At 43.0% G+C, this 26,305-nt stretch overlaps 1 protein-coding gene across 1 annotated transcript in view; it reads left to right on the top strand.

The window, feature by feature from the left end:
• Nucleotides 1-997: 997 nt before the first annotated feature.
• The window catches only part of Mturn (maturin, neural progenitor differentiation regulator homolog), a 33,934-nt gene continuing 8,626 nt past the window's right edge, over nucleotides 998-26,305 (top strand). The window contains exons 1-2 of the mRNA XM_069996013.1: nucleotides 998-1,324; nucleotides 17,951-18,073. Coding sequence (XP_069852114.1) covers nucleotides 1,163-1,324; nucleotides 17,951-18,073 — 285 coding nt within the window. The 5' untranslated portion in view covers nucleotides 998-1,162. The remainder of the gene's footprint in view (nucleotides 1,325-17,950; nucleotides 18,074-26,305) is intronic.

Below are 26,305 nucleotides of genomic sequence, written 5' to 3'. Positions count from 1 at the left end.
TCTCTGCTGGTAGTCATTTGAGTCTTGCTGGCAAGGACTCCAATGCGTTTTCTGCAATCCAGCGATGCTTGTCTGGTATCCAGCAGCCACTGACCATTCAACAGGTGCAATCTCTGGGCTGTGTATTCAAGGAACTTCTCCTGGGGCTAAGGCTGTAGCTCACTAGTGGAGGATGTGCACAAGGCTCAGGGTTCCGTCCTCCGCTATCAAAAGGGGGTGGGAACTTTTGTCTTCCAAAGCAGCAGTGGACGATTTTATACAGTATGAGTTCAAGCTCAACAGTATAGCTAGCTCAGATCTTTGTAAAATGGACTGAAGTCCCATCCGTGGCAAACGCATTAAAGAAGACACTTAAAAAACAACAACAACTATAGTATTTTAGTTTCTGCAAAAAGAAAAGGTAAGCTCCTTTCCTTTTAGCTTTTCCCAGCTTCTCCACTGGGAGTCTCAGAGAAGATCCAAGTTGTTTGTCCATCTGTCGGCTCCCCTCGCATTTCGATGGAGTTCGGGGTGTGTGTGGGGGGGGGTGGGCAGGGTGGTGGAATACTCACCAGGCTATCTAACTCCGCTTAAAACGGAAAAGGGGTGCGGGAGGGCGGGGGGAGGAGGTGGGGCCCCACTTCTCTGTAACCCACCCAGCAGCGGGGTGCTGGGTCCGCGCCGTGACGTCAGGGTCGAATGGGGGGGGGGCATGACGTCACGGGCCGAGCAGCCGGGGTTGGCGCACGGGTGGGGTGAGGGGGGAGCGGCGGGAAGGGGGGAGTGGCTCTGGGTGCTTCCGCTAGGTTTCAAAATTAAAGAGGTGAGCAGGGGTAGAGGGGGAAGGAAGGGGATCCAGAGCCTGGGAGCCGCCGCCCCGGGGCGCACGCCGCACGCTCCCGGCTCCCCAGCCCGGCGGGGCGGCCCGAGGGGGCGGGAGGGCGGGGCGCAGGCGGGGCCGCGGGGCGGGCGGGTGGGCGCGGCGAGGGCCCGGGCCGCCGCCGCCGCCGCCGCTCGCCCCCATTTCACTCCGCGTGTAAACAGTCCCCGCCGGCGCCACCCGGGAGCCCGGAGGAGGCGGGACGCGGGACTCGGCCCTGCTGGGCGGCCGTGCGGTGCGGCCCGTCCGCGGCGGCGGCGGCGGAGCGCGGAGCGCGGGGAGGCGCGGGCGCCGCGGGCCGCGATGGATTTCCAGCAGCTGGCCGACGTTGCGGAGAAATGGTGTTCGCACACGCCCTTCGAGCTCATCGCCACCGAGGAGACCGAGCACCGCATGGATTTCTACGCCGACCCTGGCGTCTCCTTCTACGTGCTGTGCCCCGACAACGGCTGCGGAGACAATTTTGTGAGTGCCTGGGGAGTGGGGGTCGGGGGAGGGAGGACGGAGGGGGGGGGATCGGCTCCCGAGCTGCCGTGGCCGCCGGCTGGAGGGGCGTACCCCGCTGTCGCCGGGCACCCCGCGGCTGTTCGTTGGGTCTGGGAGGCTCCAGGCAGCTGGAGGGGGTGGGGGTGATGTCAGTGTCCCCGTGGGCCAAGGGAGGGGGGGCGGTGGGAGGCGCCTTTAGATCATGGGAGCTGGGCCGAGACGGAGGCGGGCGGGGTGTGTCCTCCCCCCCCCCCCCCGGCAGCCCATCCCTCACCACCGCCCCTCCGCGCTGGCATTGGTTTCCGGGGACGGCTCCCCGCGCTCCGTGCCGGGCTGGGAGCGCGCTAGGGCTGTGCGCTCCGGGCGCGCTGTGGTCGCTCCTTTAGGATTCGGAGTCCTGCGCCTTGGGCACCTGGGCGTCCCGCCGGGATGGGGAAATCCCGTTTCCCTCCCAGGGAGGCCAGACACAACTCGGGAGCGCGCTCCGCTCGGGATTGCTCCCTGCCTTGCCTGTTGGGACCACACAAAGCCCGGGTCCATTCTGGCGAATCCGGATCTCCTGGACCTTGCAAAAAATTACACCCTGGATCTTAAAAAAAAACCGCACGCGCGCGTGCGCACATGTCCCCAAACACACACACACACACACACACACACACACACACACACACTTTCGGGCACGCCTATTTTTCTTTTTTTACCCTGCCCTTCCCTTGCTTCTCTGTGAGCTGCCAGCAAGCTGCGTGGTCTGGGCAGCTTTGGTATGGCCAGATGTCTGTGGTTCTGCCAAACCCTCAAGCTCTTCCACAGGACGAGTGTGTGTGGAGGGGGAGATTACCCCCAGCCCCAGAAAGGCCCGGAACGGCAGTGTCCAAACTCTGCTTTAAAAGCCCATCCTTCTTGGGGCTGTTAGTTTAGGGAGGTGTTGTTGAAGGAGGGCAGAGGAGTTGGGATGGGGAAGTAAGGAGAATGAATGGATATGCTGGGCGCTCCATGGAGTGTGTATAAGCACAGAAATAACGCCCCCCAAATGTAAGATGGAGGAGGCAGTGGACTCAGGTTACCCTGTGGTCCCAAGCCTGGAGCCCGCAGTTGCTGCTGCCACTTCTGCAGATGGAGGTGCAGCTCTGATTACATGGCCTGGTGCTGGATCCGCAGGTTGGGGTGGGGGGTGGTGGTGAGGGGGTGAGACAAAGCTGGGCCTGGGTCTCCCACCCCCACGCCTCAGGCCTGGCCACTCATGGGACTTTGGAGGAGGAATCAGAGACACAAGGCATTCCTTCTCAAAGGCAGGGGAGAAGCCCTCCCTTACTGACCATGACTGTTCAGAAAAGCATGCTCCTCCTACCACTCCCTCCCCAGCCTCCGTCCTACGGAGAGAAAGAATCTTATCCTTGCCACTCTCTGGAAGGGGGATGGCTTTGCTTTGAGTGACAGTCAGACATGAATTCTGGCTGTGTGACTGGCCAGCAGCCTTCTTTTGAGCTCAAGTTCCTCATCTATAGAGTCAATTTAGTGGTATGAGCACCTAGCAGTCTCTGAAGCCAGGGCTCCACACATTTGGGATTCAGAGACATTGTTTTCCCAGACTTCAGAGCTTATCTGTCTGTGGGTGGTGGTGGTGGTGGTGGTGGTGGTGGTGGTGGTGGTGGTGGTGGTGGTGGTGGTGGTGGTGGTGGTGGTGGTTTATTCACAGGATGCTTGGAAGAGCAACATATTGGTTCATGCAAGTACAGTTCAGCTACTTAAACAAAGAACTGTTCTTATTGGGAGGAGTGGGGGATGGTCAGAAAGGGTTTCACTCCATTGCAAAATTGTGAGAAAGCCCCAGATAGTAGAGAAGATACTAAGGTCCTGTGTGAGAGTCTCCTGGCCTCTGGGTCTCCTTAGTGTGTCAGCACTCTGGCCAGCAGGGCAAGAGTCTGGACTTCATGGGCTTTATAGAGAGAGTTCCTCCATACAGTGTACTTTCTGGGACTGTAGGGGACATGACTCTAAAGAGGGTACATATTCTGAGGAAGACACAGAGCTATTCCCATTCCTGGAAGACATACACTAAACCACCACTCAAGCTTTCTTTATCTAAGCCACCCATATGGAAAGTGTGCGCTGACCATTTAAGTTGAATAGGTAAGGGCAAAAGAAGATAGGTCAGATCATTCCTTGGGTGGACTAGAAATTTTTCAGTTTCTGTTGGCCATCATGGAAAAGATGCCAGCTCTCATTTTTTTAACCAACAGGTAATTTATTTAGCCCAACTTCTTCCAACTGCCCCAAGTCATGTGTGAAAAGCTGCTGCTGTGTGTCTAGTAAGTGTACTGATTTGTTGCCTGGCTTCTACCCAGGAAAATCTGTTATAGAGGAATTTGAGCTAAGTGGAATCCTATTATTTGGAAGGTGTGTTAGCAAGAAGAAGATTACGTAGCATCTCTCAATTCACAAAGTATTTTCATGGCATTTTTTTCATTCAACAAACATGTTTAGCCATTTATTCCTTGCTGGGTCAGGACTACTTAATATATAAATAGCACTTAGGCTTCAGGGGTCATTTTACTCAGCTAAGAGATAGTGGTGGGTAGTAGCTGGGAGCATAGACTGGTCAGACATCCCAGCTTCCCATCTGTTTGCTTAGGAAAGTTATCAAAGTCCCTGTTCTATGACTTTCATATCTCCTTCTTTCCTTCCTTTCTTCCTTCCTTCTCTTCCTCCCTTTCTCCCTCTTTCTTCCCTCTCTCCCTCCTTCCCTCCCTATCTCTCCCTCTTTTCCTCTCTTCCTTCCTTCCTTCCTTCCTTCCTTCCTTCCTTCCTTTCCTTCCTTCCTTCCTTTCTCCTTCCCTCCTTTCTTTCTTTCTCTCTCTTTCGTTCTTTTTCTTTTTTCCTTCCTTCAAAGTCTCCTTCCTTCCTTCCTTCCTTCCTTCCTTCCTTCCTTCCTTCCTTCCTTCCTTCCTTCCTTTCCTCTCTTTCTTCCAGTCCTAGGGCTTGAATTCAGGCCCTGGGCCCTGTCTCTGAACTTCTTTTGCACAAGGCTAGCACTCTACCACTTAAGCCACAGAGCCATTTCTGGCTTTTTCTGTTTACGTGGTACTGAGAAATCGAACCCAGGGCTTTATGCAGACTAGGCAGGCACTCTACTACTGAACCACATTCCCAGACCTCCTACTTTCTTAATAGTTTGGGTTAGGGCTTAAAGTTGGGATGATGGTATCAGGGAGTATCTGGAAGGGCTGCTTGGGAGCACAGCCATCTTGTTATAATATTATGTATATTATCATATATGGTATATAATGCATATTATTACTACCATCTAGTACATGCTATTACTATCTATTTTGCTCCAGCAAAAAGTAAAGGAGACACCCTTAAGTCACTTTACCATCCTTTCCCAATGCATCAGACTTCTACTGGAGTCATCTCCAGAGCACATGTATCATCCAATTGTTTTCCTCTCATATTGTCACTCTAAGCCACCCTCCCCTCAATCAACATTTCTAGTTCTGTTGTTTGCAGCTATTTAAAATGTGATCTTGATCTGTATAAAATCAAAGATGACAGTAGAGGTTGTGCTGGTGGAGATCTTCTCTCCCTCCCTCGCTCATCCTAGCTAACTTCTCATTCTTTTTGCAATAAAAGTCAGGTTCTTACCCTGACCTCAAGCTCTCATATTATTATCTCATGCCATAGTTGCACTCATCTTGGTCCATTCTCTGCTTGCCGTATCCCACCACACTAGCTTTTCTGGCTCTCTCATTGGTTCTGCTACTCTCATTCCTCTCCCAGGGCCTTTGCATTTGCTATTCTCTGGACTACATTTGCCTCAAATCTTATATAGCTGGCTCCTTTATGCTATTTAGGCTTGGAAGACTTCACCCTCTCTCATCTTGCCTTTTCTTATTCTTATAGCTCTCACTAGACTGGATAGTCTCTCTATTTTATTTTCTACTTTGCTCACAGAACTGTAAGCTCCTTGGGAGACCTATCTTCCTCACTGTGTCTCAGTAGCTTGAACAGTGTCAGATAAGTGACATGTGCTCAGCACAGGTTTTAGGAAAGAAAGAATGAGTAATAGTCTATTAAACTTACAGAAGATCGCTTTGAAGAGCTACTACTTATGTCCAGTTTACTACATATCAGACACGGTTCCAGGTACTTTACATATATGAATTGATTGAATCTTAGCAATCTCATTAGGTACTGGATCCCTATTTTGCAGATAAGGAAACTGAGGCACATTGGGATTTACTGACTGTTTCACTGTGATTAAGTGGTAAAGCAGCCTGAACCTAGCCCTGTATTATACACATATCATCACATAGATTACAATGGGGCACCCAATCCAGATAAAATTTAAGGGTGACTTCTTATTGGCCCTCAAAAATTCTGTGAGGGACTGGGATGTGGCTCAGTAGCAAAGTGCTTGCCTAGCAAGCGTAACACCCTGGGTTTGATCCCCAGACCAAAAAAGAAAAGGACAAAGTAATTCTGTAAGGTAGGTGTTCTCACCTCCATTTTACTTGTTTATTTGGTGTGTGTGTGTTTAGACAGGCTGTTACTTCAGCTTCATCCTCCTGCCTCCTGCTCTGCTGGAATTATAAGCATGCACCATCTTCTTCCCATTTTACAGATGAGACAACTGAGTTCAGTCAGTAAGGGATCATGCAAGACTTGATCCCCAGCCCAGAGGCTTCTTCCCTCATCATGCAGTGTGGGTAAACACAAGGTCAGACCAATAGCTTCATAGGCCAAGGAACAAGGACTTCTTTTGATTGTCCACTTGCAGCTCCTGGGTTCCTGGCATACCCTTTCCTTATGCCACCTCCACCATTCCACCACTTTCCAGCCTGCCACCCTGACTAGGGTCTCTGGGCAGAGTCATTTCTGGGATAGAGGGGCTCATAAAGCAGACTCTGCAGGTGGCAGGAAAGGCTCAATGGCTCTGGCAGAGGGACTGGGAGCTCACAGATGGGCTGAATGATCCCCCTTTTCTGCAACTTGGAAGTTTCTTGAAGATTATTAGGACAAATAAGTGAGGTGTAGGACAAATAAGTGAGGGATGTAAGCACTTGTGTGACTGTGAAGTGCACACCTAGGCAGGTATGTTCACAGGGTGTGTTTTTGAATATGGGTATACCAGCTGCTGTATACAAATCCTGCTCTGTAATCAGTCACTAAGCCCAAATCCTAATGCTTGTGGACCAGTTTGCTTTCTTGTTAATAGCTTTTCTATAAACCCATCAGAAATGTGTTTGGATCCAGTTTTTTGTATCATTTCATCCCTCAATACAGAAACATAAAAAATAATTGTGATATTTTTGAAGAAGTCTCTGGTGCCAGAAACCAGTGGCTCACACCTCAGGAGGCTAAGATCTGAGGATCATGCTTCAAAGCCAGCTTGGGCAGATAAATCCAAGAAACTTTTATCTCTAACCAGCAAAAAGTGTGGCTCAGGGCGGGGAAGGTGGCTCAGTGGTAGAGTGCTTGCCTTGCATGCATAAGGCCTTGGGTTCGATTCCTCAGCACCACATAAGCAGAAAAAGCCAGAAGTGGCTCTGTGGCTCAAGTGGTAGAGTGCTTGCCTTGAGCTGAAGAGCTGAGGGACAGTGCCCAGGCCCAGAGTTCAGGCCCCACTACCGACAAAGAAAAAAAAAAGAATGGCTCAGTGGTAGAGATCCAGCCTTGAGTGAAAAAGCTAACCAAGAACATGAAGCCGTGAGTTCAAGCCCAGGATTGGCACACACACACACACACACACACACACACACACACACACACACGAACACACACACACACACACACACACACACACACACAAAGGCTATAGAAAAACTATATTATTTGACTTTATATATGTTTATATGTATATATATAATTTCTCTATTATTCATTTTTAAATATTTATTATTTAAGTAGTTGTATAAAGAAACTGCTGTTTAACAAAGCAGTTACTGAATACAATATAACTTTGTCAGTGTCACCCTTTCCAACATTCTCAGCCATCCATCCCAACCCACCCCTTCCCTCACTGTTCCCAATTTTGTAGGATATACATTGGATTCTTGTCTGTATTTACCCCTTCTTCTCTTCATTCATTTGCCCCTTTTTCCTAGACCCCACCCTATCTCTTTTGAGTCCCTACTTCCTAGTGGTTTATTTTTCTGAACTTTGATTTTTCCCTTCTAAGGAACTACATTATTTGAGATCTCCCCTGAGTCTACTAAATTTCAGTTAATACATTTGTATACACTTGCATACCATGTAACATATTTTCTTATGAGTTTGTTAGCTAAATCTAGCTTCCAAAGATAAGGGAAAACATGGGTCCTTTATTTCTCTGATTTACTTCGCTTAACATAATTTTTTACAAGTCTATTTCTTTACAAATGGTATAATATCATTCTTTTTAATAGGCAAATAAATTTTCACTGTGTATATATACCACATTTTCATGCTCCATTGGTCCACTGAGGGGGCATTTGGGCTGATTCCATACCTTGTCTATGATGAATAGTGCTTCAGTGAACATGGTTGTGCTAGTAACTTTACTGTATCCTGGCTTGTAATCTTTTGGGTAAATGTCCAAGAGTGAATTGCTGGATTATAGGATAGTTTTATGTTTAATTTTTTTTTGTGGAACCTCCTTGCTGCTTTCCAGAGTAGTTGAACAAGTTTACATTCCTGCTAACAGTTGATTTCCCTTTTGGCCACATCATTCCCATCATCTGTTATTGCTGGTTTTCTTGATAATGGGGGTTCTAGCCAGGGTGAGTTGTAATTTCAATGTTGTTTTGATTTGTATTTTCTTTTTCTTTTTTTGTTGGTCATAGGGCTTGAACTCTGGGCCTGGGTGCTGTCCTTGAGCTCTACAGCTCAAGGCGAGCACTCTACCACTTGAGCCACAGCGCCACTTCCAGGTTTCTGTTGGTTAATTGGACTTTCCTGCTTGGGTTGGCTTTGAACCACAATCCTCAGATTTCAGCCTCCTGAGTAGCTAGTACAATAGGCGTGAGCCACTGGCACCTGGCTGCATTTTCTGTATGGCCAGAGATTTTTAACATTCATTCATGTGTCTATTTGCCATTTTTTTCTTCTGAGAAGACTCTTTAGTTCACTAATCCATTTATTAATTGGGCTGTTGATTTTATGAGGGTTTATTTTTTAAAGTTTCCTATATATTCTGGATATTAGGCCATTGTTTGATGTATAGCTGGCAAAAATTGTCTTATATTCTGTAGTCTTTTTAGCTTGTTGGCTATGTCCTTTGACATATAGGAACTCTTTAGTTTGATGTAGTCCGATTTCTCCTGTCTTTCATTGATTTACTATGCTTCTAGTTCTTTACTCAGAATGTTTTCACCTGTGCTTAGGAGCCCTAATGTTTCCCTTATTTTTTCCTATAATGTTTCCCTTACTTTTTCCTGTAATAGTTGCATGGTTCCAGGTCTTACACTGAGGTCTTTAATCTTTTTAAATTTGTGCAAGTGCAAGGTGATATATAAAGACCTAGTTTCAGTTTTCTACATGTGGATATTCAGTTTTGCCAGTGCCATTTGTTGAAGCAGCTGTTTTTCTTCCAGCCTATGTATTTGTCTCTATTATCAAATATTAAATGGCTGTAGGTCTGTGGGTTTATTTCAGGATCTTATATTCTGTTCCATTGGTCTTTAGACCTGTTTTTGTGCCAGTGTCAACTTGTTTTCATTACTATGGCTTTGTATTAGAGTTTGAATTTTGGTATCATCATTCCTCCAGCACCATTCTGCTGGCTAAGGATTGCCTTTGATATTTGAGGTCTTTTTTATTTTTTGAGGTCTTTTGTTGTTCTAAATGAATTTTTGGATTGCTTCCACTATCTCATTGAAGAATGATGTTGGTATTTTGATGGGTATTACAGGGAAGTTGTAGATTGCTTTGGGTAGTATTGCATTTTCACAGTGCTAATTCTTCCAGGAGCATGGAAGGTCTTTCCATTTCCATAAATATTCCTTAATTTCCTTCTTTATTTTTTGAAAGTTTTTACTATACAGATTATTTATGTCTTTGGTTAATTCCTAAGTATTTAATTTTTTTAAGGTTATCACAAATGGAGTTGCATTCTTGACTTCGGTCTTGCTATTCTTGTTGGCTTATAGAAAGGCTGCTGATTTATGGGACTTGATTTTATAACCTACTATTTTACCAATGTTTTCGATAAGTTCTAGTATCTTGGGGAGGAGTCTGTAGAGCCCTTTAAGTACAGAATCATGTCATCTGTAAAAAGGGATAGTTTTATTTCTTCCTTCTCTATTTGTATTCCCTTTATGTTTTTGTCTCACCTTATTGTTTGATAGGAGCTCTAGTAGTATATTCAAGAGGAGTGGAGAGAGTGGACATTATTGTCTCACTCCTGAATTTGGAGGGAGTGGTTTTAGATTTTCACTATAAATAATAATGTTAACTGTGTGTTTGTCATATACAACCTTTATTATATTCAGAAAAGCTCCATGTATTCCTAACTTCTCCAGAGATTTTATCATACAGGAGTGTTGGAGCATGTCAAAAGATTTTTCTGCATCTGTTGGCATAATTGTGTGGTTCTTACCTTACCTCTGTTGATGTGTTGTATTATATTTATTGATTTATATATGCTAAACCATTTGTGCAATCCTGGGATGAATTCTGTTGTTCATAGTGTATGATTTTCTTGGTTAGTTGTTGAATTCAGTTAGCCAGAATTTTATTGAGAAGCTTTACATATATATTCATCAAAGAGATACATCTATAGTTCCCTTTCTTTGATTGGTCCCTGTCTGGTTTGGGGATGAGTATAATGCTGACTTCATAGACTGAATTTGGTACTGATCCTTCCCTTCCTATTTCATTAAGGAATTTGAAGAGGATTGGTGTTAGTTCTCCTTTGAAGGTCTTAAAGGATTCAGCTCTAAATCCACCATGTCTGCGATTTTCTTAGATGGGAGGACTTTTATTGCCATTCCATTGCTTGTTATGGATTTATTTGTTTTCTGTCTTCTGGGTTGAGTTTAGGTATATTGATAGTCTCTAGGAATACATCCATTTCTGCTGGAATCTCCAATTTATTGGTATAAAGGTTTGTCTTTCACCTGAAGCTGTTACTTGTTTTTGCCAGCTAGAGGTGTCTCTTCTTGGTAGATGGGTGAGTCTTGCCTTTTGACTCAACCAGCTACTCTATGCCATTTCCTTTTTTATTCAACCACCCATCCTATGCCTTTACCCTTTTGATTGAACAAGCCACCCTATATATTTTCTTAAATTTTATTTTATTGTAAGGAATGCTGTACAGAGGAGTTACGATTATATGAGTAAAGTAATGAGTACATTTCTTTTTGAGAATTGTTACTCCCTCCTTTGTTGTTCTCCCACTATTCCTTCCCTCCCCAACCTCTCTTACTCCTCCCCACCTCCCACCTCTGAAGTTGTAAAGTTCATTTCCAATATAGTGTCTTGTGGGAATCAGTGTTGCAATGGGTCATCCTGTGTCCTTGTTATACCCCTTCCCCTCCCCAAATTGGACAAATGTATATACATGATGCAGGGTACCAATATCAAATACAGTGATAACAGGAGATATGCCATAGGGAGAGGAACATACAAAGGAAACAAAACAATTACATAGTACATTAAAAACAGCAACAACAAAAAGAACCACTTGTGTCCATATCTTGGGGTTCATTTTGCTTAGCATCATTTTATATGGTCATGTATACATAACTTTTAAGCTTTTCTGCTCATCTGATAGGATTATCCTAGACATATACTAATTATTTCAAATGAGAGAAACCAGGTGGAAAAAAACAACAATAGAGAAAAAGAATGAACTGCATACAGGTTCTAATGAGAGCCTCTCTTTTCCAAAAGTTGGAGTTTGTATTAATATGCTTCATTATATATAGTCTTTTGCACTAAGCATTTGGGATCTTGAGATCCCCTGTTAAGAGTATCTTCTACATATTTTAGTTCTTACAGATAAGGGAGATCATGTGACCTGTTTTTCTTTGAGTCTGGCTTACTTTACTTAATATAATTTTTTCCAAGTCTTTTCATTTCCTTATGAATGGAACAATGTCATTCTTTCTGATGGAAGCATAGAATTCCATTGTGTATATATACCACATTTTCTTGATCCATTCATCAACTGAGGGGCATTTGGGTTGGGTGCATATCTTGGCTATGGTAAAAAATGCTGCAATGAACATTGTTGTACTGGTGGGTTTAGTGTGGCCTTGTTTGTGGACATTTGGGTAGATTCCCAGAAGTGGGATTGCTGGGTCACAGGGGAGGTCTATGTATAGTTTTTTGGGGAACCTCCACACTGCTTTCCAGAGTGGTTGAACAAGTTTATACTCCCACCAACAAGTACCATAATCAAGAAATCTAACAACAGATGCTGGCAGGGATGTGACCAAAGGGTAATGCTACCATCTATCTTTTGATTAGAGAATTGAGCCCATTAATATAAAGTGTTAGAATTGAGAAGTATGTGATAATTCCTTTCATGTTACACCTTCCCTCCATATTTTAGGAAGTTGTGCCTTTTCTGTTCTTATTATATCTATCTGCTCATCTGGTAGGGTCTGTTTTCTCTGCTGATTTCTTGTTCATGTTGGTTTTCTGTTTGTAGGACAGTATCTTCTGTAGTGCTGGTTTGGTAGCAATAAATGGCTTCAGTTTTAGTTTGTCATGGAATGTTTTCATTTGCCCCTCAGTTATGAATGGAAGTTTGGCTAGATACAGTATTCTTGGTTTATAGTTGTTCACATTCAATGCTTAGTATAAATCATGCCAAGTTCTCCTTGTGTTTTGAGTTTCAGCTGAGAAATCTGTAGTTATTCTGATCTGTTCTCCTTTATATGTAATCAGTCTTTTCTCTCTGACAGCCTTTTCTTTCCTTGTTTGCTACTGAACCAGTTTGAATCACAATGTGATGGTGGGAGCTGGTCTTGTCAATTGAGGGTTCTAAAGGCCTCTTGAACCTGAATGGACTTTTCTTTTTGAATGTTTGGGAAATTTCTGCTATAATTCTGTTAAATGTATTTTTTATATCCTTAGTTGTCTGCTTTTCTTCTTCCTCAATACCTATCATTATCTGCAAATTAGATCCTGAAGTTTTTTTTTTTCCTTTTGGTTGGTTATGGGGCTTGAACTCTGGGCCTGGGTACTGTCCCTCAGCTCTTCAGCTCAAGGCTAGTGCTCTACCACTTGAGCCACATTGCCACTTCTGGTTTTCTGGTAGTTTATTGTAGATAAGAGTTTCACAGACTTTCCTGCCTGGGCTGGCTTTGAACTGTAATCTTCAGATCTCAGCCACATGAGTAGCTAGGATTGTAGGTGTGAGCTACCAGCACTTGGTTGACTCCTGAAGTCCTTAGAAACTTCTTTCCTGGTGCTTGATGGTTTGTTTTGGTTTTTGTATGGTTACCTTTACTCTCTCTATTATATCTACACTGTCTTCAAACTCTGAGACACTGGGACTGTCCCTTAGCCTTTATGCTCAAGGCTGGTGTTCTACTACTTGAGTCACAGCTTCACTTCTGGCGCTTTACTGGTTAATTGGATTTAATAGTCTCATAAACTTTCCTTCTCAGGCTGACTTTGAACCATGATCCGCAGATCTCAGCCTACTGAGAAGTTAAGATTATAGGCATGAGCCACCAGCACCTGGACAAGGTGAATGTTTTGAGAATAATTTTGATTGCAGGTAGATTGAATCCATAGATGTAGAACCTATAACAACAGAGTGCTGACTACACTTTAGTGAGAGAGACTGGTAGCAGTGACCTTTCTCAGGTAAGTATTCAGACAGGAGCCAGGCTGTGTTCCTAACACTCAATAATTCCATTACTGTAATACTAGGAAGTATAATGGCATGCCACCTTGGGATTCAGAACATGTGTGCACATAGCTTGTGCCCACCCACATTACCTTAACTATCTAATACCATGTCTCAATAAATTAGATATTCTCATTCCCACTATAGAAAACAGAAATATTCTCACTTTCCAATTTGCAGATTAAATGGTTATGTTATCTTAGCTGGTTCAGTTTTTATAATAAACTCCATCCAAACCTAACAGAAAAAATGGCCACAGATGACCTACAATCACCTCCCAGTCTTCACCAGCCATCTCTGGTAGGGAAGCACAGACCACTCCATGGTGTACAATAAAGGCCACTTCACTGCAGCTTCTACCCATGCGAGTGCTGGAGTTCGTTGTTGTCAGTAATGGCATTATTCAATTCTTCTAGAAAGATATTTAATGTAATGTTACCCTTCCCCCCAACTCCTAATCCAACTTCTACTTATGGTTCTTAAACTGTCCCTATGCCCAGAGGGTGATCACCACTGGGAATCTGTTGGAAATCAAATTATTAGCAACCTTCTTCTAAGGTTGGTCCTGGCCATCTGTGTTGTTATAAACCTCCAGGTTATCCAGTGCTGGCCAAAGCTGACGAACTGCTGCTGTCCTCCACTTCCTGAAGCCTGTCTTTGTTTCTCCTGCCATCACAGGGAGTCTGAAGCCTGCCTTTGCTCCAGCTACCATATCAGAAAGTCAGTATCTAGAGTCACCTTGGCCATGTTGTACCATTAACAAGGGCAGAGGTTTTCTGATTCCTATTAAAGTTTCTTTCCTGGCCAAAGGCATATTTGGTTATGCATGCTTGAAGTATTTTCCCATTTGAAGCTGAGAATCTGTGGCTTCAGTCACCCCTGTTTGTGTATGAGATTAGATCCTAAAATCTGTTTTTAAGAGCTTTGGCTATGTGTCAATATACTCTTTCTGCCACCTTTGGTTTTTAGAATTGTCCCTATTTCCCTAAAAGAATACCATTCTCGGATGGGAAGGGGAAACAAAGGAGGAGGCTACAATGCTTGATAAGAAATGTACTCATTACCTTGCCCATGTAATTGTTACGCCTCTGTACAGTATTTTCACAATAAAAAAAATTAAAAAAAAGAATACCATTCTCCCATCAACCCCTTGCCATTAATGCTCCCAGAGAGCCAATCTGTTTTATGTGGGGATACTGCCCCACAATGCAGTACTGCTGTCTATATGGGCTGCTTAGAAAGCCATAGCTCTCAGTTTGTGCTCTGTCTGCAGCAAGTGGCCAGGCCCTTATACCTTGTTTTGCTTATTTTTTTTCCTCCCATCATTTTCCTGATGTTCTTTTTTCCACCACAGCTGTGGACTGATTTACTTTTCAAGTCTTCTGGTCTTATGTGTTCAGGCTCTGTCAGCTACCTTGACTGGATTGGGGAAGAATCAGTTTAAATAAAATGAAGTAATTTTTGTTATAAGATTCAATGGATATAAAAACAAATACCAGATAGTAAGTTGTGTCTTTTTTGTTTAATGCCAGTTCTGGGGCTTGAACTCAGGGTCTTGTTACTGTCCTTGAGCTTTTGTGTTCAAGGCTATCACTCTACCACTGGAACCACAGCTCGCTCCATTTCTGGCTTTTTGGTAGTTAATTGAAGATAAAAGTCTCAAAACTTTCCTGCCTGGGTTGGTTTTGAACTATGATCCTCAGATCTCAGTCTTCTTAGTAGTTAGGATTATAGGCATGAGCCACTGGCACCCAGCTCTAAGTTGTGTCTTTTAAGTGACATATCTACTTGAATCTGTCCGACCTGCCTGAAGCTTCGGGTTTCTCTTTGCATCATGTAGACAGTGATTTAGTTTAAAAACTTAACTCATAAAATCAACAAAACTGGGAAGCTAGGTTGAGGTAGAAAGGTAGATGAAGTAAATGTAGGAGCTTTGGTAGTTTTTTGTTTGTTTTTATCTGTGATGGGGCTTGAACTTTGGGCCTGGGCACTGTCCCTCAGCTCTTCAGCTCAAGGCTAGCACTCCACCACTTGAGCCACAGCGCCACTTCCGGTTTTCTCATGGTTTATTGGAGATAAGAGTTTCATGGCTTTTCTTGCCATGATCCTCAGATCTCAACCTCCTAGTAGCTAGGATTAAAGGCGTAAGCCACCCGCGCCTGGCTGCTTTGGTAGGTTTTAAGTCTTTCTTCTGCATTCTGCATTCATAAATGAGATGTAGAGACATGAAAAATCTGTTTATTAGGTTAGTGATGCCTAGAAACACAACTAAGTAAGCAGTCTAATCACCAGGTGGTAGATATTGTGATTCCATTGTGGTTTAACTGATACACTATTGTATTTACTTTACAATCTAAGGCTTAAAAAAAAGTATTCAAAATTTTCATACCTCTGCCTGTTTCTGAGTTAACCTTTATCTAAGTTGCTTTGGAGAGCATCACTGGAAGTTACCTTACCCTTGTGGCAGATGTAAAGCCCAAGTCATCATTCTTCAAACTCATCCTCTACAATTACAAAAGTGATAAAAAGGTAGGCTTGTTCACTCTTTGCTGAATGAATACACACTTCCTGCCAAGCCTAGCACTGCATTAAGCTCTTGATATCCTTAATCTTTTCCTTCTCTCTGATCTTCACACTAAGTCCAGGAGGGAAAGCTTAAAATATGTGTGATGCTAGATGTTAACCCCAATCTTTAATTTGTATAAATAATGTGAAATATGCTGTAAGTTTAGAAATTTGAGGATGAAAATAGTGAACAGAATTTACTCAAGTAGGATTTTGCTGTTCTTGATAAGTCTCCATTGGTTAAGAATCAAATGGGAAAAAGAATATAAAAGTACTTTGTACTATTAGACTTTCACACAATGTGACTATTACATATGTGACATTTCAGTGGCTTGGCAGTTTTAAGGGTCTCTAATTAGTAGGGACAGATATTTGAGCTGGGTTTTTTTGAAGCTGCTGGCTTTGGGAGATCATCAAAGAGAAGGATCTGGACAAGTGTCTGCAGTTTGAACAGAGGGTGTTGGAAATGAACTTTATACCTATGAGACACAGATAATGGGTATGTGAAGATAGCATATTAGCACTAGCTATCCTCACTTGGATCTAAGCTATAGTTGTAGATGTAGTTCTTGGAAACCTTGTAGTGAGAAAGAAGGTGCTGAAATGTGTTTATTGAGTGTCCACAATAAAACTGCAATAGACTCTGTGATGCCCTAATCTGGTATATGAAAAGAGGGGACAAGCATACACCTCTTCACCAGATAGGTTTTAGTTCGTATCCTCTTGTCTAGTCCTTGTGTTTTTTTTTAAAATCTGCTAAACACCTTTCCCTCCACCAGAGTTCAACACCGTTTGGGCTAGTGTTGAACTGTCACCAGTTGGTACCCTCAGAGAGGATACTTGTTACTTGACATGTAGTATTACCTCTATTCTTCTGTCTGGTCAGATCTGCACAGCTGGTGTTTCTATATCCAGACCACTTGAGCCTATTTCTTAGGTTTATTCCTGGTCCTTGAACATTATAAGAGTGGCTTGCCTAGTCTGAAAAATACGCTAATTTAGATATGCTAATATAGGTAGAAAGAGTGCCCAGCCTGATGAGCAAAATGATACCTAAACTTAATCTCTTATTCACAGGCATCATGTTGTTTAGTGATGCTGTGTAGAATGGCTTCCCCCGCCCCCCCATCCTGGGGCTTGAACTCAGGCCTGGGCCCGGATGCTGTCCCTGAGCCTCTTTGTGTTCAAGTAGTGCTCTATCACTTGAGCCACAGTACCACTTCTGGCCTTTTGTGAGTAGGTTGTTGGAGATAAAGAGTCTCACTGACGTTCCTGGCTGGGCTGGCTTCGATCTGCAATCCTCAGATCTCAGCCTCCTGATTAGCTAGGATTACAGGCTTGTAACCAGCACCCTGCTAGAATGCCCTGTTAAAGCATAGAAGGGGAAAGAATGCTTTTAGCAAGCCTTGTTTCCCCGTGTCTTGGTGACAGTTTGTGTTTTTTCAAGTTCATTTCATTTCTGAGTAAATTGATCACCACCATCATGCTAGAGGCTGGTCTGCATAAAGAATATATTGTTTCAACTTCATAGTTATAAACTGTTTCGTTACTCCTATAGACACCACTGAAGACAAAACTAAAAAACTTGAAGGCAAAAGCTTTGATTTTTCTTTCCAAACTTTTTTTTTGGTGTTGGTATGAAGCAGGGCATCCTGCTCTCACTCAACTTTCTTGCTCACAACTGGTGCTCTACCGCTTAAGCTATGCTTCCAGGCTAGCTTTTCCCTGGTTAATTAGAGATGAATTTCTATGGGCTTTTCTGCCTAGGCTGTGTTTGAATCATCACCTTTAGGTCTCCGCCTCCAGAGTAGCTATTACTAGGAATCACTGGTGCCTTTAGCCTAAACTTAGTTTAGCTTAAACTACCTTTAGCCACGGCGAGAAGGTGAGTAGTAGAAGTCACAAGTGAGGATTACTTTCTCTGCTGCCCTCATTTACCTAAGAATGGATGTGCGGATGGAGCAGGTGAGATTTTCTTTGAGCCAAAAATCTTGGAAAGTTCTCTGGGGATTTGACATTTTTCTGGTCCCCGACCATGTAAATTAAGAATGAATGTATAGATATCATTATAGAACAATAAAAAATGTCTTCAAACTCATGTTAAATTAAAAAAATTTTGCATGGTGTTTGGTATTCATACCAGTGGTAATGACTTATGTCTTTCTTTGTTTTCTCCTTGCCCATGCATGGGTGCACAGCACGTGTGGAGCGAGAGCGAAGACTGCCTGCCTTTCTTGCAGTTAGCACAGGATTACATATCTTCCTGCGGCAAGAAGACACTCCATGAAGTCTTGGAAAAAGTGTTCAAGTCCTTCAGACCTGTAGGTGTCCACTTGTCCCTTCAGTGGTTATATTTGATTTATACCATGGCTGTACCATGGCTGGGGCAGGGCAAAACCTGGGATGACTAATTGTTTTTCTTTTATGTACTCTGTGATGTAAAGATAGCAGCTAGTGTTTAGAGCTGTTGAGTGAAGAGATGATGGTTATTTCTAGCATTGCTGGAGTTGAAAATTCCTGTTAGTTGGAAGTAAACAGCCTCAGAGAATTGGAAGTCTGTCTTGCACCTGTGATTCTAGCTACTCAGGAGGCTGAGATCTGAGGATCTTTGTTCAAAATCAGCTCAGGTAGGAAAGTCTGTGAGACCTATCTCCAATTAGCCAGCAAAAAAGCTGGAAATAGAGGTCTGACTGAACTGCTAGAGTGCCAGCCTTGAGTGCAAAAGCTAAGGGACAGTGTCTAGATCCTGAGTTCAAAATGCAATACCAATAATAGTAATAATAATAATAAGACAGTGGGGTTTTTCAAAACCTATTTAAGTTTATCCCTCCATGTTTTTAGGTGTGGAGAAGGATGAAGTTTGATGCTAGTTTTATTCTTTTCCCTGATGTAGAGTTTGCTTCTTTCCTCTCCGTGTCTTGGGATTTAAGAATCTGTATTTCTCTGGCAAACTGATAGTTCATTTTCAGGCTAACTGATAGACATGTAAAGTGAATATTCACTTTACTTTTGAAGATTTCCTATCTTCATTGGAGGAATAAAGCCATTACCAGCATTACAATATTCCTGGCAGCTTCAGTTCTGGGCTCACCAGAAGTACTCCTGTATGTTCAACAGTATTTGCTTTAGAATTTTGTGTTTATTTCTAAAACGTGTGTGTGTGTGTGTGTGTGTGTGTGTGTGTGTGTGTGTGTGTGTGTGTGCGCAAGCGCGCACGAGCGCACGAACTTAAGGCTTGGATGCTGTCCCTGAGGTTTTCTTTCCCTTTTTTTCCTTCTACTTCTTTCTCCTTCTCCTTCTCCTCTTTCTCCTCTTTCTCCTTCTCCTTCTCCTTCTCCTTCTTCTTCTTCTTCTTCCCATGAGCCACAGCTCCATTTCTGGCTTTTTTTTCTTTGAGTGGTTTATTGGAGATAAGAGTCTCATGGACTTTCCTGTCTACACTGGCTTAAATCTGCAATTCTCAACTCTCATCTTCCTGAATAGCTAATCTTACAGAATAACTGGTGCCTGGCTTAAACTATTATTAATGCTTCTCCACTGACATTTTCAAGCTTCTTTGCATAGTAACAACTTATATCTGATTTTAGATATCTTGAGATTGGAAGTCTGTTTGCTGTTTTATTATTCTATTGGGTCTCAGTCTTCTATCTTGTTTTTCTTTGTGTGTTGTGTTATCTCCGGTTGTGGGATAGTATATTTGAAAGTTTTATTCAATTTCAGCCTATGACACCAGAATCTTTATCTGGAGAGGACTACTGTTAGCCTGCCAGATCTTGAATGTACTACCAACTTGAAACCACTTTCAACAATTGGAGGTGTGTTGTCTTTCAAATAATTCAGGAGAGGACAAGCCATACTACACATCTGGTCTGTTGTAGTTTATCCTTGTCCTAGGAGTGTGGATCTTTGGGGAATCCCAGCTTAAATTGAATGCAGTTTAGTGTGTTTCTTTGGAGGACCCCAGGCTTTTCCTTTGGTCTCCTTGACTCAGACTGAAAATGTGATGGAGCTCTTAGCTCTTTCCTCTAAATTAGCAAAAATCCTCAGGATGAAGCAGCCTTTTGTGTTAGGCTTACCTCCCCAGGTACTAATTTTTCAATATGTTTAAGAAAGCATTTCTGGTATTTAACATACTGCAATTTCGCTCACATTTTAGTTGTTCTCAGTGAAAGAATTAGCCATTATAAGAAATGGAATTCCAGTGGCTTTTTATCACAATGTCTGCTTTGTATCATTCATCCAACCAGTTCATTTTTGTTTGCTAATTTTCTAACCTAGTTTGCCTTATTCAAAATTGGCATGTGATTGAAATCACTGTCCCTCAGTAAGCCTGGGTTAGTACCCACTAAGCTTGTGGCACCCTTTCCTGTCCTAGTCCTACCAACCAAATAGATGAACCTCTGAGATATCAGAGAACTTGCTTTTACACAAACAAGTACAATGTATACTGTGTTGGTGACAAGTACCAAGAAGGAAAGAAAGAAATGCACTGTGGGTAAGTTTTGATTAAGGAATCTGGGAAGATTTCTCTGGAATAAAACCTTGAAGTCAGGAATGAAATATGGGGAAATCTGGGAGGAGAGTAGTGTAGAGAACTGAAGGCCTCTGAGGTGAGAATGGACACAGGTCCATGGGAGAGAGGCCCCAATATGGCTGAAGGGGAAGAGACCTGAACCCTTGAGAGGGGAGCCCAGAGACTAGGGTCCTTACAGTTGGAGGAGGATGGTGGCTTTACCTCAGAAGTAATGGAGAGTGATTGATGAAATCAAAGCTAGAAGGTCTGATTTTGCAATTTAAAAGACTCCTGAGCCTGGCGCTGGTGGCTCATGCCTCTAATCCTAGCTACTCAGGAAGCTGAGATCTGAGGATAATAGTTCAAAGCCAGCCCAGACAGTTAGTCCATGAGACTCTTATTGCTGATAAACTACTCAGAAAAGCCAGAAAACTGGAAGTGCTGCTGTGTCTCAAGTGGCAGAGCCCTTGCCTTGAGCTGTAGAGTGCAGGGACAGCGCCCAGGCCCAGAGAGATGAAGCTAGTAGGGCCAAAAGTGTGGCCGATTCAGTAGTTGGTACTGACCTCCAAGCTGTTGAAATGGGAGTTGGCCCAGTTGGGGTGGGGACAGGGTCTTAGATTCTGGAAATACTTTAACAATTGAGCTAACTATAACTAGACTTGCTTGTGGACTGGAAGTGGGATGTGAGAAAATGAGAGAAGATAATGCCTGATCTATTGTCTGAGCAATGGAGGAACTCATATCTGGAGAAGACTTTAAGAAGAAAGGTTTGGGGGTGATTCTGTCAGAGCTTAGCTTTAAACATGTTGATGTTCAAAATGTCCATTAGAAATGCAAGGAAACATATCAAGTCAAGCAAATATTTTTAAGAATTGATCTCTACCTCCTCCCTCCCCCAAGTACTAGGTCTCTGAACTCAGGGCCTTGTGCTTAGATAGATAGGTTCTCAACCACTTGGTTGAATGCCCCCAGATGTGTGTGTGTGTGTGTGTGTGTGTGTGTGTGTGTGTGTGTGTGTGTGTGTGTACTGGTCCTGAGGCTTGAACTCAAGACCTACGTGCTCAGATTTGTGTGTGTGTGTGTGTGTGTGTGTGTGTGTGTGTGTGTGTGTACTGGTACTGAGGCTTGAACTCAAGACCTACGTGCTCAGATTTTTTTTTCCCCTCAAGGGTGTGTGTGTGTGTGTGTGTGTGTGTGTGTGTGTGTGTGTGTGTGTGTGTGTGTGTGTGTGTGTACTGGTCCTGAGGCTTGAACTCAAGACCTACGTGCTCAGATTTTTTTTTTCCCCTCAAGGGTGGTCCTCTTCCACATGGACCACAGCACCACTTCTGGCTTTTTCTGAGTACTTTATTATAGATAAGAGTGTCACTGACTTTCCTTTGTGGGCTGGTTTTGAACCACAATCCTCAGATCTCAGCCTCCTGAGTATCTAGGATTCCAGTTGTGAACCCCCAGCAACAAAACCTTTTGCTTTATTTTTCAAATATTATCTCATTATACTTGGGCCAGCCTGGATCACAAACCTTCCATTTATCCTGCCCTAGTAGCTGGGATGATAGCTTTCTCATTGGTTGAGATGGGATTGTGTTAACTTTTGTGTGCCTGAGCTGATCTTGAACCAGGATTTGCCAAATCTCTACCTCCCAAATTTCTGGAATTACTGGTATGGACTAGTATACTCAGCCTCCAAATCTTAATTCAAAAAAAATTATCTAAGCCAGATGATGGCTATGCCTGTAATACTAGCAACTGAGGATGCTGAGATCTGAGGATTTTGGTTCAAAGCCAGCTTGGGTAGGAAAGTTCATGGGACTCTTATCTCCGAAAAACTACTCAGAAAAGCCAGAAGTGGTACCATGGCTCAAGTGCTAAAGAATTAGCCTTAAGCACAGAGTCTCAAGCACAACACCCAGGCCCTGAATTAAAACCCCAGGACCGGCAATAAATAAATACACAAATAAAATGCTAACAAGCATTCCCTTTGCTTCTAGTTTCTTCTAGATACACATTTCTTAGTCTGTACCTCAGTTTTCATGCTGGCAAACAAAGCATATAGAATTGAAATGCCTGGGAGAAAGTAAACTCCAGCCAGAATCCTTTTGGCTGATTTTCTGTACTGAATCTTTTTTTGGTGCTGGTACTGGGGCTTGAACTCAGGGCCTAAGCACTGTCCCTTAGCTTTTTTGCTCAAGTGGCATTCTACCACTTGAACCACAGCTCTACTTTCAATTTTGCCAGTTAATTGGATATAAGAGTCTTAAGGACTTTCTTGCCTGGGTTGGTTTGGAACCAGGTGCATTAGATCTTAGCTTCCTGAATAGCTAGGATTACAGAGGTGAGCCACTAGCACCTGGCTCTAAATTTGGAATTTTGATAACTAGGCAGTTACATGTAAGGTAGAGACAAAAAAAAAATGGTCCCCAAACCATCAAAAGCATACTACAAGGAGTTGGACAGGTTGTGTATTTTTTGTAGATAAAGCTGTATGTGTTAATGGAGACAGATTTGATTCCATGATGCTGGTTTTATTAATAAAATGGAACAATCTTAATTTGTGGACTGGGATACTGCTCTTAAGGGGCTGAGGACTTGAGCAGATGCAGTACTCCCTCTTGCAGAAAGTCTTTTTTTTTTTAATAAGTTTTTTAGTGTGAAAATACTGTACAGAGGGCTTACAGTTACATGGGCAAGGTAATGAGTGCATTTCTTATCAAGCATTGTTGCCTTAGTTGTGGAGGTAGGAGGGAAGGGATGGTAGGGGAGAAACTAAGGCAGAAAGTCTTACATACTGGATGCTCTCTGCTTGGCCTTCCCTTCAGGGCAGTCACGAGGGAGACCTTTTCCCAGAGTTACCTTAGGGCCAAGTGTCTGAGGGTGTTTGGGTTTTCCCTCATTGAATAAGAGCAAGTGTCACAACCCCTTCCTTCCATGGAGCCTTAGAGGTAGTAGTAGGGAGACTTGTTCCCTTTCCATTCCCACTGCACAAGGCATGTCTTCCCAGTGGTGCTGTTTGAGTTTAGAAACCATACACAGGAGAGATTCAGCTGCTGTTGTGGTCATCGAAAGTACTTGTTGGAGAAGTTCTCACTCCAGTGCTGCAGGTTTATGATACTCATTGATCAGTGTGTACCAGCAGCTGCTCTTTCCGGAGGTCACCCAGGGAAGGAATGTGTTTGCTTAGACTTAGGACAGCCACAGCCTAGACTTGGGATACGTGGCTTTCAGCATCAGCCCATGAACATCCCCTGCCCATTCAGTGTATTCTCCTTTAGAGAGATGAGGACTTGTGTATTGGTAGCTTTATGCTGCCCACTGGGGCTTCAGGTTACATAGCCAGCAAGTGCCAGAACTAGGATTTAGATGGGCCTCAGTGAGACCCATCTAGTTGACCTTCCTAAAGATAAGTGCTCACAGCCATGTCCAGAACAGTTACCTTTTGGTCTTTCTCAGTAACATACCACTGCATGACCAAGGCTCAGACCAAACCAACCAAGTGTTCTGCCTGTGACCATGCATACTTCCAGAGCTGTGTACTTTCTCTATTTTTCCCTCCTCCAAAACAATTAATATCATAGAGTTCTTACCCCTAGGAAATCTGTCATTGGATTTTAAAAGAGAAGTTATAGTTTTTTTTTTAAAAATCCTTTTCTTTCTCACTATCTTATTTTTTTCTACTTGACTCATTTAAAAAATGCATCAAATTACTGGATTGTTGGCAATATAATAAAAGATGGTAAAACCAAAAAAAATGCATCAAATTATTGACAGGGGCATATTCTGAGGATGAAAAGCAGTACATAGTACCCAGTACATAGCACCCAGAAGTACATAGCATGCCCCAGTTATTGTTGTCAGGAAGCTACTAGAAGGATAGACAGCCACCTAACAGAGGGAAACCCTAGGGTACAAGATAGAGCAGGCATTTTGCTTCAAGCATTCTGTGAAGTGTTGGGCAGTAGACGCAAACGAATCCTGTTCCTGCTCAGTTTATTCCACCATGCAGGTTCCATGAGGAAATATGTCTGAGAGGATGTTTATGAACAGGAAATATTTAAGTAATATGGAATCAAGATCTTACCGTGGTGAAGAACTCAAACTCTCTTGGCAGGCTGTTGGGGTTCAAATGCTAAGTTTTGTCCCTTGCTGGCTATGTGATGACCTTAGGCATATTTCTTTACCTCTCTTTCTCAGTTTATTCCTTTGTGAACTTAGGAGGCAAATGATGATCATTACCTTAGGTTTACTGTGAAGATTAAATAATCCAGTTTTGGTTGAGGACTTCGTGTTGAAAGCATTAAATCAGTGTCACTATTGATGTGGCTAGGGTGAAGATGTCAGGCAAAAATATGATTTGAGAAGTGAGCAGAGCCTTCGATTTTTTAGATTTTTGGTGGAGAAAGAAAACAATTTGCAGGGAGATTTCAACATGTGTTTATCAGAAGCTAGGAGAAGAAATTTCTTTAAGGTATGGGAAGCTAAAACAACATTGATTTTTGACAAAGCAACAAATGCTCACTGAGGAGCTAATCCATATAGCTTAACCTATTAGATATTAGGGTCACAAAGAAGATACTGGGTGGCCCTGTTCCCCCAGAAGGCATTCTATCAAAGAGCTTCAGGGTTATGGATATCTTTTAATTTTTCACATTTCTTCTAAGTTTTCTACGATGGCCACATGATAAAAAAACTTAGAAGATATGGGGAAAGACTGTATTATTTTAAAACTCTATGTTTAAAAATGACATGATTTAAAGTACAGTAGAAGTTCTAGGAATATAAGAGTGCCAGGCAACGGGATCATAGAAATTCCATTGTAGGTTTTTCAGGTGGAGCACATTTTTGATGGCTTCCACTCAGAGTCCTTAGAAATGCACCAGAAGAGTGAGTTGTACCCTTGCAAGTTGCTCTCCCTCAGTAGTCCTGTCTTTACAGATGGGGAATGATCTGATTCACCGTCCTGTGGATTCATGGAAAGTTTCCGAGTCAGACCGAGTACACAAAGAACTGTCAGAATGCAGCCACTCTGCCAGAGTTGGTCTCTGTTTCTAGCATGTGGCTGGTTCATTGGAGGTATATGGCCATCCTCCCTCCTCAGAGACCCCATTCCACTGCCTTCCAAGCGGCTCTTTCACTAGTGAAGATCACCCAGGGAGGTCTGCTTCCTTCCTTATTTTTCTCTTGCCACTGGGACATTCTATCCCAGTAGGATTTGGATGCAAATGACAATATCACACAGGCCATTGCTTCCATCCATTAGCAGGCACTACTGCTGGGGTCCTGCATTTTTCTCATTTAAGTGACTGTCAGTTACTGGTGGTGCTGGCTGTCACATGATTGAACTAGATAATACGCAATGGTAGTGATTCTCAATCATGATGACCATGCTATTCAATTTTTCTTCACTATTTTAATATCTTTGTGTGTGTGTATGTGTGTGTGTGTGTGTGTGTGTGTGTGTGTGTGTGCGTGTGTGTGCACGCACACATATTGGGACTTGAACTCATGGCCTGTACACTATTCCTTTGCTATTTTTGCTCAGGGCTAGCTCTCTACTACTGTAGCCACAGTTCCATTTCTGTGGTCTGGTCATTAGCCAGGAAGAAAAGGATTTATCTGTGTGAAGCTGCTTGAGAGGTTCACAAAAGGTCAAGAAAAATATTATGTGTGACTTTGAATACATTCCATCCAGTGTTATTCATTGTAATTTTATCATTTCCCTTTGGGTTCTGTTTTTTATAATTTTTCTATCCACTGGAATTATGAACCTTGTCCTTTTTACAAAGTGCAATAGCCCCTAAAAAAATAATAGAGCATCTACTACTCATATCCATTCATTTTCCTCATGGTGTTGCCACCTAATCAGATGGACCAATTGACCAGGATTCTAGTATGGGTTTCTTGGTACTGGCAGCACTGTGGATCATTAAAACAAATAATCTTAATTCCCCCAGATGCTTCAGGGTCTGAGTCAGGTTCTTGGAATAGGAATGTCCCATTACCTGGGAACTGGTTGGAAATAAAGAGGCAAGTCCCACCTGAA

The sequence above is a fragment of the Dipodomys merriami genome, unplaced genomic scaffold, assembly GCF_024711535.1.
Source record: "Dipodomys merriami isolate MVZ:Mamm:240054 unplaced genomic scaffold, mDipMer1.0.p SCAF_5, whole genome shotgun sequence".
NCBI lineage: Eukaryota > Metazoa > Chordata > Mammalia > Rodentia > Heteromyidae > Dipodomys > Dipodomys merriami.
Note: the sequence above shows the minus strand (reverse complement) of the source record. Positions and strands in the feature narration are given on the sequence as shown.